The sequence below is a fragment of the Rhinopithecus bieti genome, unplaced genomic scaffold (assembly GCF_001698545.2).
Source record: "Rhinopithecus bieti isolate Rb0 unplaced genomic scaffold, ASM169854v2 scaffold_15133, whole genome shotgun sequence".
Classification (NCBI taxonomy): Eukaryota; Metazoa; Chordata; class Mammalia; order Primates; family Cercopithecidae; genus Rhinopithecus; species Rhinopithecus bieti.
This window is the reverse complement of record NW_016808815.1, coordinates 2,034,667-2,050,153: the sequence shown is the minus strand read 5'-3', so window position 1 is coordinate 2,050,153 and position 15,487 is coordinate 2,034,667. Positions and strand designations below refer to the sequence as shown.

General features: G+C 38.5%; 1 protein-coding gene across 1 annotated transcript in view; it reads right to left on the bottom strand.

Moving 5' to 3' along the window:
• UTP20 (UTP20 small subunit processome component) overlaps positions 1–15,487 on the bottom strand; it is a 109,336-nt gene that overhangs the window by 50,481 nt on the left and 43,368 nt on the right. The window contains 4 exon segments of the mRNA XM_017887242.1: positions 1,790–1,869; positions 2,810–2,953; positions 9,565–9,773; positions 11,762–11,928. Of these exon segments, the coding sequence (XP_017742731.1) occupies positions 1,790–1,869; positions 2,810–2,953; positions 9,565–9,773; positions 11,762–11,928 (600 nt within the window).

Below are 15,487 nucleotides of genomic sequence, written 5' to 3'. Positions count from 1 at the left end.
CATTCCCATTGAAGGGGTTCTGAAATATTCATTCATTAATTCTTCTACACACAACTTTATATGCATATCTATTGCTATGTGGATTCCAAGGGAAGTCAACAATTTTAGAGATTTCTTTCAGGTGAGTGTTAAGTATAAAAGGAAAAAAAAGGTTCTGCTGCCTAACTCTTCCATTGTTATGTGGCTTCTATTTACCCAACCAAAACATGAGAAATTGCAGAAAAGAATGAAGTGGCATCCAACAATGTGGCTCAATACCTTGAATAAGGTCCCAAAGAATATGAAAATGAGTCTCTATTGTAAAGTCTTCCTGGATGAAAGTCCTTTATGGCTTATTTGCATGGAAATGACAAAACTACATACAACATTTCTCAAGTATGCCTATGAAGTGTCGCTTACAAATGTCCAATGATAAAGATATAAAATTGCCGCATCAAATTGGGGAATAAATGTAGAGACCTTACTATTAGTAAAATAGACAAGTTTTCCTGAGGAAGACAATGTCAAGGTTTTTGGTTTGTTTTTGAAGACTAATAACATGAAGAAATATTCATGACATAAAGATACATGAAAAAAACAAAATCAAAAGCCAGTTATACAGTATGATTCCAATCTTGTAAAAACCAAGACTATGATTTTAACATCACTGAATCAATAATAAAACCTTTTCTGACCATGAGAGCTGAATGTACATTTAGATTGAGTTTCACAAAGAAGACAATCGTCTAGAAAATCTAGAAAGCTTGTGAGGTTTTCCTGATTTTCAGTGGGAACTGGGAAAAACACACAGAATGCCAATTACAAGTCAGCATTTATTTTTAAGCAAGCATGCAGAAAATGATAATACTTATGTGATGATATAACTATCTGGTGTGTTTCACATTCTGTTTCTCCCTATGCCAGGCCAAATCAAACTGCTGACATAATTATTACATACATTGGAAGAACATCTCTATCAACTCTAATACTTAAAATTTTCAAGTTTTAATCAAACTGTAAAAATTACCAAAAAAGTATCAGTTTTAGCTGTAATACATACTCTAAAATTTTCTTTACTTTGTAAGATGTTATTTTACCTATTTTTACTTTTTAATTATTGTAAAAAATTCAAACAGTCCAAAAGATGTATTATGAAAAGTCTCCTCTCCCTGCTCTGGTCCACCCAAACCTCCACGTGCTATGGCCACATTGTTAATAGTTCTCAAGTGTCCTTCTGGACAGTTTCTACTTCATTTCATATGTATATACACAGACACATACCTTCCTGTATCACACTATATATATTGTCTAGCAATTTATCTTTTTATCTTTTTTTTTTTTTGAGACAGGGTCTCGCTTTCTCCCAGGCTAGAATGCAGCGGCATGATCATGACTCATTGTAGCTTCGACTTTGTGGGCTCAAGTGATCCTCCCACCTCAGCCTCCAAGTAGCTAGAACTACAGGAATGTGCCACATGCCCAGCCAATTTTTTGATTTTCAGTAAAGACAAGACCTCACTACATTGTCCATACTGGTCTCGAACTCCTGAGGTCAAGCAATCCTGCTTCTGCCTCCCAAAGTGCTGGGATTACAGGCGTGAGCCACCATGCATGGCTATATTTTTCTTTAAACTATGTATTTTCAGATCTTTCCTTGCTTTTACTCAGCTGTCTCATTCTCTTTAACTGTATCAAAAGTAGTTCACTGTACGGAAAGACCATAAATTACATTATTAGTTCCCTGGACTGCTTTAACCAGATTCATCTAAAACATTGTCCCTTTTAAAGAAGGAAAAAAGAAAGGTTATACCTTGCGTTTCTGCTCCAGATACTGATCAGTTTCAGCAGAGGAGTAGGAGAATATTGACTCTCAGATCCAAGCCTGCTGATCTAGGAGACAAAGTAAAAAACAGAATACCAAATACATATACCAAATTACAGAAAAACCACAAATAACAAGCACAGAAATCACAGCAGAGGATGAAAAAGACAAGGGACAGAGATTAACATCCAAATGACAGAATAAGAAAAAGTATAAAGAGATCCAAAAGAACATCTACATAGGAAAAATGGCAAAGGTGATGCATGGAAGTGCTAGACACTTGAAAAGAAATGGTATTTTAGGTTTCAGAGTGTTGGAAATGACTGGGACCTCCAACACCTAGAAACATTTCCTAAAATCAAATCTCTCCTTCAGTCTATACCTGTACCAGTTATCATCACCAAGGGGTTACAACCAGAGAAATCAAAATAGGAAGTATGTAATAGAAACACCTGTGTGTTTTCCCTCACGCTTGTCAAAAGCCAGAGGCAATGCTATGTGAGGTGCTATAAAAATCATGTTACAGGCCGGGCGCAGTGGCTCACGCCTGTAATCCCAGCACTTTGGGCGGCCGAGGCAGACAGATCACCTGAGGTCAGGAGTTCAAGACCAGCCTGGCCAACAAGGCGAAACTCCATCGCTACTAAAAATACAAAAATTAGCTGGGCATCGTGGTGCATGCCTGTAATTCCAGCTACTTGGGAGGCTGAGGTTGCAGTAAGCGAGACTCTGTCTCAAAAAAAAAGTTATGTTACAGTTGCTAAAGAGACACATTCATATTCAGTTGAGCCTTAAGTGTAAATGCTATGGTATAGCAGAAACTAACTCTTGAGTTTTAGGTGGTAGTGAAGGCAAAGAAAAGTGTTCTAAAAACTTCCAGAAAGAAGGGCTCGATGTAAAAGAAAAGACCCAGGTAAGCATTCATGTCTGGGTGGTAGCCATGTTGGTGAATTAGTAATAAAGGAAAAAGCAGAAGGCACACAGGCAGATGTAGAAATTGAGATTTACCTGGGGCCAAACTGCACCATGAAACACAGCATCAATTTCTTCTGTTCTAAATTGATATGATTCCCAGTCCAAAAAGATATCAGTTACCATTTTGATTCCAAGACGTCTTAAATTTTTCAATGGATTAATAAATCTCAGCTGTATCTGTAAAACAAAGATCTTCTGTTTAAAAAATACATATATATCATTTTTATCCCTGATTCCTCAGAGAGGCACTCTTGCTCAGGTGGCTAAGAATCAAACTGGAAATCCTATTACTAAATCTGTTGACTTGATTTATATGGGAACACCAACAAAGCAAATTGTCTTACTTTTCTCATTGAACAAGAAAAGAAAGCAGAGTCTTAAAACAATATCACTGCCTAGTAGTCACACTAGTTATCCTTAAGAAAAAACATTATTACAACTGGAATAGTTGTTTTGTATTCTATATTGTTTTACTGTTTTATTCAAGTAAAATCCTGATTTATTCCCACAAACAGAGAATTCTAAACAAAGCAATTTTTTTTTTTCTTTTTTTTCCCAACATAATGCCTTATATTAGGGGGGAAAAACTAAATCTTCATTTCAAATGAAAGTCATTTTCTATTTATTTTCATACTTATTATTTTACCTTTTATAAGACTAGAAGTTATAAATTATTCTTGTTAAAATTAGCCTAGGGGACTAGTTAAGGAATTTATGACTTTCCCATACAGTGAAATACTTTGTACAGCAAGAGAATGAGGTGACTGAATCAAGGGATAGGAAGATTTCAATATACATAGTTCAAAGAAAAATGCAATTTAGAAAGAAATATGATTTGTCGGTTTAGAGGCATAGACGCTGGAATGAGTGTGAAGTAAAAGCAAACCTTTAAAATAACAAACATTGCTACTTCCACTGGCATCTCCTTCCCTGTGAGTTATACAATCACAAATTCACAGCCAATGTTCAGGCTCAGAGTAGGACAATTTATTGAGTCCCTACTAATGGCTCCAGTGGCATGCCAGCCACGGTCGTGACCTCAATTCAACTGAAAATCTTATTAAAGGCAAATTTATTGAATGTATATAAGAGACTGAAAATGCCAAAGACATTTCTTTTTTCTTTCTTTCTTTCTTTTTCTTTTTTTTTTGAGATGCAGTTTCACTCTTGTTGCCCAGAATGAAGTGCAATGACACAATCTGGGCTCACCGCAACCTCCGCCTCCTGGGTTCAAGTGATTCTCCTGCCTCAGCCTCCCGAGTAGCTGGGATTACAGGCATGTGCCACTATGCCCAGCTCATTTTGTATTTCTGGTAGAGACAGGGTTTCTCCATGTTGGTCAGGCTGGTCTCGAACCCCCCATCTCAGGTGATCCACCAGTCTCGACCTCCCAAAGTGCTGGGACTGCAGGCGTGAGCCACTGCGCCTGGCCCAAAGATATTTCAGTAGGAGGAATTACTACAAATTTCAGGACAGAGCTTCATGGAATAGGCAGATTTCTACTGGGTACTAAAGAATGAAGAGCTTTAGGCCAAGCAGAGGAGGGACAAGGGCCTCAGAGGGATTTTTCCTAGCACAGAATGTTTAAAAAAAAAAAAAAAGGGAGAAGATTCAACCCCTGATTGTTTTCCCACTTGATTAGTAAACTGTGGGCTCTAGACATGAAAGTGATAATTTATTTTTATATATCACCTTAATTACCTACATTAAAACCTAAAAGTCACCTTGCAATTTATAAAGACAACACAAATGCTCTCATATAGTGAATATCAAGTCTTATGGCCAAGATAACATGAAGAAAATCAATAGGAAAATTACTTATCATGAAAATCTGATAATCTGACCAACAGAGGTATTTGAATCTGATATAGCACATTTTAAATTCAAGTAAATATGAACAAGGATGTCATTAGTTTGCTGAGCAAGCCTGAGGAATCTCACATATGGTCTACTTTTAGCTTATTATCTTATTATGCAAGTCACAAAGGAATTGACCGTAAGCAAGCACAGGTGATGTAGTTACAAGTCATTCTGCTCTGCTGCAACAAGCAATATTTTCATCAGCTGCATCAAGTTTAGTGAAAGATAAAAATCATCCCTGATATTTGAAAAAACATGGTATCCGGAGGAAACATGAAGCTCACAACTGCAAACATGATATCAAATAGACACTCCCCACCCGTCTCCCATTCCCACCAACCACCCTTCCCATTGGGTACAATCTGCATGTTCTATTCATTTCTGTAACTAAAGCACCAGCTGCCCAATTTACTCAATAATTGTTGAATAAACTGGAGAAAAACCCTGAAAATGAGCAATCATACACTTTAATTCCTTGAGGAACAGTCAATATGATTGAGTTTGTATGTGTTTACAAGTTACATTGTTGCTTAAATGTACAAGAAAACCCCAAAACCAACAATTTTCAAGTATCTTTCAATGCCGATCAATGCCCTGAAGGAAAGACACAAAAAAAGTAAATATATAACTGAGCTGAAGCACATAAATGTAGAACATTAACTCACTTAAGCAAAACTACTGTGCAATAATTCACTAAGGAATTCCTTGGATGGGTCCAAGAATTTCAAAGGAAAATCTAAGAAAGCTCATATCTGTCAACAAGCTTAAAATCTCATTAACTAATGAACTGTGATATTGCATAAATGATCCTTTGAGTTACTGATTATTGACTTGGGAGTGAGGCTGCATTACTAAGTAACTTCTAAGTTAACCAAAAATGTGAAGGCACTACACAGGCAAACCTTTCAAAATTTAATGTATTCATATACAGATAAAGTCACTATCACTTGCTACAAGGCATAAACAGGTTCTCACTTAATTCTTCCCGTGGCCCTTATTATGCTCTCATTTAACAGAGAAAGAACTTTCTAAGACCTCTTTTCTGCTTCCATTCTTGGCCTCCCATAGTCCCTTTTCCACAAAGCCACCAAAGCAATATTTTTAAAACACTACACAGTCCTTACCACTCACCTGCTTTGAGCCTCTCAGCAGTTTCCGTTATCTTTAGAAATAAATTCAACCCCTTGTCATAGCCTACAAGGTCCTACAGAGCCCATACGACCTACCTCTTCACCCTTACCTTACATGACTCTTCCTGCTCCTGGTGCTCTAGCCACCACAGCATGGTCTATTCTTACAACATGTCAAGACCATTCCCAACCAGGGATTTTGCACTAGTCATTTTCCTTGCCTGGAATGTTCTTCTCATGGTGAGGTGTAAGCTCAAAGATCACCTTTTTATAGAGGACCCTCACCATCCTAGTAAATGAAGCACCTATCCACCCCCACACTGGTCACTTTCTATTATATTTCCTTATCTTACATTAAATTTTGCACAACTTCCATGTCTCTCCTTAACATGCTCATGATTTCTTCTACTTTCTCTAATATATAGAGTGTTTTTATAATAGCTATTTTAATGTCCTTGTCCAATTTTTTTTTTTTTTTTTTTTTAGAGGCAGAGTCTCACTCTGTTGCCCATGCTGGAATGCAGTGGTTTGATCTTGGCCTACTACAGCCTCAATCTCCTGGGATTAAGTGATCCTCTCACCTTAGCTTCCTGAGTACAGGTGTGCGCTACTGCACCTGGCTAATTTTTTACTTTTTGCAAAAATAGGGTCTTGCTATGTTGTCCAGGCTAGTCTCAAACTCCTGGACTCCAGTGATCCTCCCACCCTGGCTTCCCAAAGTGGTGGCATCAGCCTCCTTGTCTAATTCTATTATCTGTGTCATTTCTGGATCTGCTTCTATTGATTGCCCTTTCTCCTCATTATGGGTAAAATTTTCCTCCTACTTTGTATGCCTGGTAATGTCTGACTGCATGTCAGACATTGTGAAATTTATTTTCACTTAAATCATTTAAAATGTTGGGCTTTGTTCTGGGATCAAACTTGAAAAACATTTGACCTTTTAAAGTGAGCCCATAGCAGCCTCTATTCTAGTGCTAATTTGGATCCATGACTGAGGCAACATCTTCCAAAGACTCTCCCCTGGTGCATTGTGTATTACGGGATTTCTACTGTGGCTGTTGGGGATGTAGGCTATTTCCAGTCCTGTGTTAGTCTGAGGACTGTTTTGCCTGCTCCTTTATAGTGGTTTTGCACTTCCAAGATGGAGTAAAAGGGACTGGATTTACCCTCCTCTCTTAAGCAACTAAGGAAGTAAACAAAATATATAAACAATAATTTTCAGACACTGGACATCAGGCAGCAGAGAACAGTGATCCCTGAGAGGCGGAAAGCACAGGAAATGAGCCCTGTGATTTCCCTAGCTTACTGCCTGGAGAGTTTTCAGGCCTCAGTGCAGGAAGGAAGAGCCCAGGGAGAGTCCAGTGACCCCAAGATAAAGAGACAGAGCTGGGCAACTTGGGGAGGCAAAGGCAGCTAGAACTCACAGGGCAGAGTACTGACAGGAGAGAGTTACACCGAGAATGAGCCTCAGGACCCTGCAGAAGGGTCTCCTCATTTTATTCTCCTCCCAGAATGTACTTCCTTCTGACATTACTTTAATTATGTGTATATTTATTTATTTATTTATTTATTTATTTATTCATTCATTCATTCTTTTTCTCCCATATACTGAGTCCTCACATGTCTCACTCCTTCCCTGGAACAATGTCTGGCACACAGTAGATGCTCAATAAGTACTTAATGAACAAATAAAAGAACATAAATGTCTGTGTGCTTTGTTGACTATTTCCAGTGCTTAGTACAGTACCTGACACATAGTAGAGGCTCAATTAATATTTACTGAAGAAATGAATGAAAGAACGAGAAAAACAAAATGGTGTCTACCAAAATGGAAGAAGTGTTTTAAATCTCTGCATCTTGGTTATCAGAGAATATAATTTCATTGCTAAAACAGATTCACATCTATGCACAGCCCAAACCAGCAGCCTAAAATTTTGGCAGTCAATTTGCACTTATCATGATCATATTTGACAGGCAGTACACTGGCATATCTAGAAATCAAATGAAATAAATTTTGGCCAAATTAAAACTGTGCCTATTTGGAATTAACTGAGAGTCAACAACAAAAATCTGAGTCTGGAGCTCTACTTCAAGTTGCATTTTCTTCCAGAAGCCTTCAGTCCATAAGATATTATGAGAGAAAAAAAAAAAAAAAGGCCGGGCGCGGTGGCTCAAGCCTGTAATCCCAGCACTTTGGGAGGCCGAGACGGGCGGGTCACGAGGTCAGGAGATCAAGACCATCCTGGCTAACACGGTGAAACCCCGTCTCTACTAAAAAATACAAAAAAACTAGCCGGGCGAGGTGGCGGACGCCTGTAGTCCCAGCTACTCCTGAGGCTGAAACCCCGTCTCTACTAAAAAATACAAAAAAACTAGCCGGGCGAGGTGGCGGACGCCTGTAGTCCCAGCTACTCCTGAGGCCTGAGGCTACTCCCGGGAGGCGGAGCTTGCAGTGAGCTGAGATCCGGCCACTGCACTCCAGCCTGGGCGACAGAGCGAGACTCCGTCTCAAAAAAAAAAAAAAAAAAAAAAAGATATTATGAGGCCGGGCACGGTGGCTCATGCCTGTAATCTCAGCACTTTTGGAGGCTGAGGTGGGCGGATCATCTGAGGTCAGGAGTTCGAGACCAGCCTGGCCAACATGGTGAAACCCCGTCTCTACTAAAAATACAAAAATGAGTCGGGCGTGGTGGCAGGTGCCTGTACTCCCAGCTGAGGACTGCTCAGGAAGCTGAGGCAGGAGAATCACTTGAACCTGGGAGGCGGAAGTTGCAGTGAGCCAGGATCATGCCACTGCACTCCAGCCTAGGCAACAGAGCGAGACTCTGTCTCAAAAAAAAAAAAACAAGATTATGGACTATTTCCCTAAACTCCAAAGAGTTCACTCATGTCCACGGATCTATTTCAACAAAACATAAATAGTTTTGAATATAATTAGAAAACACTTCCTGAGCACCTTTTGGCAGTTGGCCAGCTGGTTTGTTTTGCCCCATCTTACTATTTATATTTATTCAAAACACTGCACTTATTGTAGGTAAGCATCTACTTTTAAAAGACTTCCAGGCAACTCTCAAAATAACAGTGCTGATGGTAACAGTGGTCTATTCATTTTCCAGCCATCCTGGAGAAATGAGAGTTGGAAGATACCTTATACTTCTAGGCTCTTGGAATTAAAATTGAAGAAATATCAGCTCAAGCACTTGACTTGGATTCCTGAGAAACAGAACTAACCCACTCACTACGAATCCATCTCTTTTTAAATATACACTTGATTCAATTTGCATTTTCTGGTCATAAGTAAATATTTATAACAGCGAAAAGTCCCACTATGTGGAAGACTGTTTTAAGAAGATACTTTCGGCCGGGCGCGGTGGCTCAAGCCTGTAATCCCAGCACTTTGGGAGGCCGAGACGGGCGGATCACAAGGTCAGGAGATCGAGACCATCCTGGCTAACCCGGTGAAACCCCGTCTCTACTAAAAAAATTTTAAAAATTAGCCGGGCGAGGTGGCAGGCGCCTGTAGTCACAGCTACTCGGGAGGCTGAGGCAGGAGAATGGCATAAACCCGGGAGACGGAGCTTGCAGTGAGCTGAGATCCGGCCACTGCACTCCAGCCTGGGCGACAGAGCGAGACTCCGTCTCAAAAAAAAAAAAAAAAAAAAAAAAAAAAAAAACTTTCAAAGGGTTGTATAAGGATTGAACTTGGGAGAGTGTTAGTAAATCAGGCCCAACTCAATGCCCAAGACAACACAGACACCCATGAGCCCAAGAAGAAAGCATCTATAGCGAATCTCTCACCTTTTCTCGTTGGTCAAGGATGTGTGATACGGTTGCTGTCATACAGAGCAATATCTGCAAAATCTTCGGCAGGTATGCGCTGATCAGATGACTAATGTTTTTCAATACTATCTCAAGGCTGTTTAAGATACCATGCTGACGACCTAAAGGAAGAACTTCAGACAAATCCAAGTCTTCTACTGCTTGAATGACTGCAGAATGGCACTCTCCTAATGAAACAAAGAGGAGAGGTCATGTAAGGTAACATATTAGTTTGTTACTATTTATAATTGTAGTTTTATTTCCATTTCCCTTAATAATACAGTATTTTCTACTGTCATGATAATTTATAGATAACAATGCACTTTTCTTCTATATTATCTCCGTTTGGTTCTTACCAAATATTCAATGAGCCACATAAGACAGGTTTAACTACCCCCATTTTAGAGAAGAAGAAACTAAGGAATAAGAGGGTAAGAAATGTGCAACAGAACTATGTCTCTAAGCCTAATTCTCATCCAACTTATTTACATTATCCCTCAAAACCTGAGTTATGAATAGTTTCTTATTCCATCTGGCAACTTTTTTTTTTTTTGAGACGGAGTCTCAGTCTGCCAACCAGGCTGGAGTGCAGTGGCGCGATCCCAGCTCACTGCAACCTCCACCTCCCAGGTCCAAGTCAGTTCTCCTGCCTCAGCCTCCCGAGTAGCTGGGATTACAGGCACCCACCACCGCACCCAGCTGGTTTTTGTATTTTTAGTAGAGTTAGAGTTTCACCACATTGGCCAGGCTGGTCTTAAATTCCTGACCTCAGGTGATCCACCCACCTCAGCCTCCCAAAGTGCTGGGATTATAGGCATGAGTCACCGCACCCAGCCCTCCATCTGGTAACTTTCTATACACTTTTCTTACTCTCCGTTTCACTCAGCTCTGCTGAGTTTGGCAGTTTCACTAGAAGTACCTTTCTGTATTACAAGTTCCTTGAAGGCTGAGAATCAAGTTTTATTTCTCCTATAGCCCCTAGTTAATAAATAAAATCAGAGTCCCTTATAAACAGCTGCTGCCATATTAATTTCAAAACTTACTGAAAAGACACGAATTGTCATTGCTTGACCTTTACTTCAAACCATCTGATGTGAGGTCATGAGCTTATGGATTCATACACCCAAATGGGCCATCCATAAGAGTATCATCTATACCTATCCTCCTACAATGGGAGTTATACACTGAATGGAAACTTTTTTTGGCATTCATCAGAGCCAACCTCCTTTACAGGGCAATATTATACTGAATGAAAAACTGTTAACAGCTGGAACTATTATCATAGAAAAAATACAAAAACAAATGCAACAGAATACCCTATAAATAATTTTCTATGTTGGCCTCAAGCAAAGCAATTTGGGGACTGGAACAGAGGTTTCATAACCAGAAAGGTCTGAGTCCGAATCCCAACTCTACCACTTTTCATCTGAGTTACCACGGATGAAATGCCTTTCTAAGCCTAAGTTTCCTCATGTGTAAAATGGAGACAATCAAGTAATGACAGCTCATGTGGCTGGTTGTCTGAAGGATCAACTGAGTTATAAGTAAATGGGTCTGTCATAACATCTGGCATAAAGTAAGCACTCAAAACGATGTTAGTCATTACTGTTATTAATAATTACTGACATTCTGTACCAAAGAACATACCACAGAGCACTCTAGCTCAATGTATACACGATTACATCCATTTCATCTCAACTACGAGGTTGAGGGCAGAGATTGTACTTTTCTATTTTTAACTTAACAGAGTGTCCAGGGCACAGGAGGTATTCAATAAATCATTACTGAATAGATGAATGACTCAGGGAATGAATAAATGCCAAACAATTAACACCAATTTGCAGTATGCTTTGAATTTCTTAGAAGAAACCTATTCTTTGTACTATATAAGTAAGTATTAACCATTTTTCAAACGGCCTAAATATGCAATAAAAATACACATTTTCTCATCAGGGGCTGTAACACAAGAGTGCCGATAATCCACAGGGCCAATGGTCAGGTTCACGCAATTCAATCAAAGTTTAAAATGAACTGCACTTCAGCAAAAAGATTGCCATCAAGGTTGAGAGGAACAACCCTGTTAGAAAGATGCCCAGGAGCATGGGGAATGCAGCCTGAGATGTGAGAAGTCTACTGCAGACAACAGGTACTAGAGTGAGAGGTAGCTGATGGTTACCATTCTTGAAGTGCCTCACAGGTTCAAACAGCAGGTCTAAGAATATCTGGATCTCCTCAGGTTGGGTCCCGGCCAGGAACCGCAGGACAATGGCCATGCGGGTGCCTGAAGCAGATTTCCCCTGAGTTTTACTCCCAGTCTTATTTTTCATTCGCCCATACAAAATTCTGAAAAGACAAAAGCACATTATTTATTTGCACATTAATTCTAAAATATGAGTTGTTTTGTTTGCCTAAAAGGCTAGAAGAGCAACTCAATCCATTTAAATGGATATACTATGAAACACAGAAACATGAAAACAGAAATTAGATATTTAACATAGACAATGTAAAAAGTCAACAACAAAATAAGGCTAAGAGAGCTACGTGCAGTGATAGGTGCCTGCGGTCCCAGCTACCTGAGGGGCTGAGGCCAGAGGATCACTTGAGCTCAGGAATTTAAAGCCAGCCTGGGCAACTTAGTGAGACCATGTCTCTATAAAAAAATTCAAACAAAATGAAACAAAACAAAAAACAAGGCTAAGGGAAGCAGGAAAGACAAAGGCCAGAAGGTGGTTTGTTATGGGAGAAAAAATAGGCAAATCAAAGGTAAGTCTAATCAAGAAAAAACGAAAATGAGAATATATAGATTAAAAGGAAATAAAATAAGAGAATACAATTGTAAGTTATTAAGGAAGTTGGAAACAATTCAATGAAAAAGCTAATTTTCAGGAAAAAAAAAACACAAAAACAAATAAAAGGAACTTAAGAAAAAAACCCCACAGAGACCAATACTTATTGGAAAACTTGAAGCTAATACAGTTTACAGGTGGGCTTTTTAAACTTTCAAGGAAGAAAATAATTTCTATGCTATGAAGTTTCATAGCAGAGAGAAAGTAGGAAACAGTCTTTTCTCATTTATGAATGTGGCATAATTGTGATATTGAGAAGGGTTAATGAACAAAAATAAAACTACATGCCAATCTTGCTTACAAACATAAAATACAACATTTGTAACTATAGTATCCAGTGCTGCACTAAAACCAAATAAGGATTGCTCCAGGAAATGCAAGAAAGAGTCATTAGTAAGATCTACTAGATTAATACAGATTAATGGTTCCTGGAAAAAGTTAATATAATCACTTTAATACATGTTCAGTAGGCACTCTAATAATATTTAACATCCACTACTGATAAAATTCCAAAGAACAATAAAACCTACTTTCTTAACATGATAAAAAACTTACTGACTTAATATTCAAAAATCAAAAATAGTTTTCAAACTCTTTGATATTAGGATCTCTTTACGCTATTAAAAATTAATGAGGTCTCCAAAGAGCTTTGTGTATGTAAATTTTACCTATTTGATAGTTATTGTATTAGAATTTAAAACCGAGGAATTAAAACTATACCTTGGTTTATTAATTCATTTTAAAATATTCACAATAAACTTATTACATGTTAACATCAATAACATTGTAATAAAAATAATTATATTTTCCAAATTTCCCCCCACTCCTGCAAACTAGTGAGACTAGTAGCATTGTTTTATTTATTCTTTTGTCTGACTTAATAGAAGATAACTGGATTCTCATATGTGCTTCTGCATTCAATCTATTATAATACATTGGGGTTGAAAAAAATCCAGCCTCATACACAGATAGGTAGTTGAAGAAGGGAGAAATATTTTTTAAACTTTCAGATAATTGCAGATATCCCATTTTGATACTATATCAAAGCTCAACCAGTTGAAAGATTAGCTGCCATGTGGAATCTGAAACCCCATCAAAAACTTGATGAACTCTGTTACACTAAAATCCATCTATCTTGCACTTTGAATGAATCTTTTACCGATACACCATTCTATTACACGCATCAGTTACTTGGAAAATATTGGTTTACTAAGTTATGCAGAAATGTCAAATGTTGACACATTTCATTGCAAACAAAAAAAAGAAATTTGTTTATTAACATTTGTTAATATCACTAATCATCTCATCAGAAAAGTCTTTAAGCATTGGGAAGATGTCAGGTTCACAGTACCAAATAAAAGTTTTCTGCAATCCTAATTTCCACTTGAATGCTAGAATTTAGTTATTGGAAATAAACGCTGTCAGTTGTTTTCCTTGAAGTGGCAGGCTCATTGCGTTCATGTTCAAGAAAATGCCTGTGAAAAGAATCCTAGCGTATACGTCTTACAAATAAGAAAAGGAGCTAGTTCAGCTTGTACATCAAATACTTACACAGGTGCCATTCACTGAGACAGCCCATGCACAGCAAAAGTATTTTATGCATTCTTCCCACTTTATCATACATGTACTCAGGGTCAAGATTCATCAACTGTGTTTGTTTGTTTGTTTATTAAATAACTCCAAGTATGTGGCAATGAAGAATGACTAGTAGAATGTGGTGCCACTGTCTTGATTCATGTGCTAGGGTACTAGGAGTCTTACCCACCATTGTTTTTGCCTTGTCAGTACATATGTCAACACAGTGAAAATAGATAAGGTCTTAGTGGTAGCAGTATAAAAAAGCTTTGGCCAGCCACAGAGGCTCAAAGCACTTGAAGAAAGTATCACTGATAATGACACATTTGAGATGAGACCAAATGAATAAGAGGTGTCAGCTGTCATGTCTTCCATGCAGGCGGATGAGCAAGTGCTAAGAATTTAAAGTGGGTTCTGAGAGAGGTGGTAAACAGGAAGCAATATGGTTATAGGTATCATTTGAAGCCACCATATCAAGCCCTGTAGGGAGTAGTAAGGACTTTCTATTACATTCTGAGTAAAATGAGACGTCAAAAGGTTTGTAAACAGGGGACTAACATAATCTGTGACTGTTATTATCATTTGTGATTTTTTGGTTAGAGAAAATACAAGAAAACCCAATGAAAACTACTGAAACTAATAAAAGTTTTGTCATGTGGATGGCTAAACAACACAAAAATCAATAGCTTTTATATATAATTAGTTATGTAGCAAAAATAAACTAGAAAATGTAAGAGGGAAAATTCCCTCTACAGCAACAAAACATCGTTATAAAATGAAAAGACTTTATTGAAAGACTACAAAAAAGGAATGATTTGAATAAACGAAGACAAACACTAATGCAACTTCTCCTCAAATCAAAAGGGGAAATTACTTTAGGAAAACCAAAGCAAATGCTCATCTAGATTCTAGAAAAAAACAAAATATTTTGGAAAGAAAGGACTAATGAGATGACTTCCTCTGATATATACAAGAATGCATTTAAGTCCTTTATGATTATTATTATAAACAAACCAGTGCAGAATTGGAACAAGGCAGATTAATGTAAAACCATGAAAAGCCGATTGAAAGAGTCAATTATACATGGATATTTAGTGCATATTAAAAGTGGCACTCTGGGCCGGGCGCGGTGGCTCACGCCCGCAATTCCAGAACTTTGGAAGGCCGAGGCAGGCGGATCACGAGGTCAGGATATCAAGACCATCCTGGCTAACACGGTGAAACCCTGTCTCTACTAAAAACACAAAAAATTAGCCGGGCGTGGTGGCGGGCGCCTGTAGTCCCAGCTACTCGGGAGGCTGAGGCAGGAGAATGACGTGAACCCGGAGGCGGAGCTTGCAGTGAGCGGAGATCGCGCCACTGCACTCCAGCCTGGGCGACAGAGTGAGACTCCATCTCAAAAAAAATAAAAAATAAAAAAAGTGGCACTCTGGCTGGTCGTGATGGCTCATGCGTATAATCATAGCACTTTGGGAAGCCAA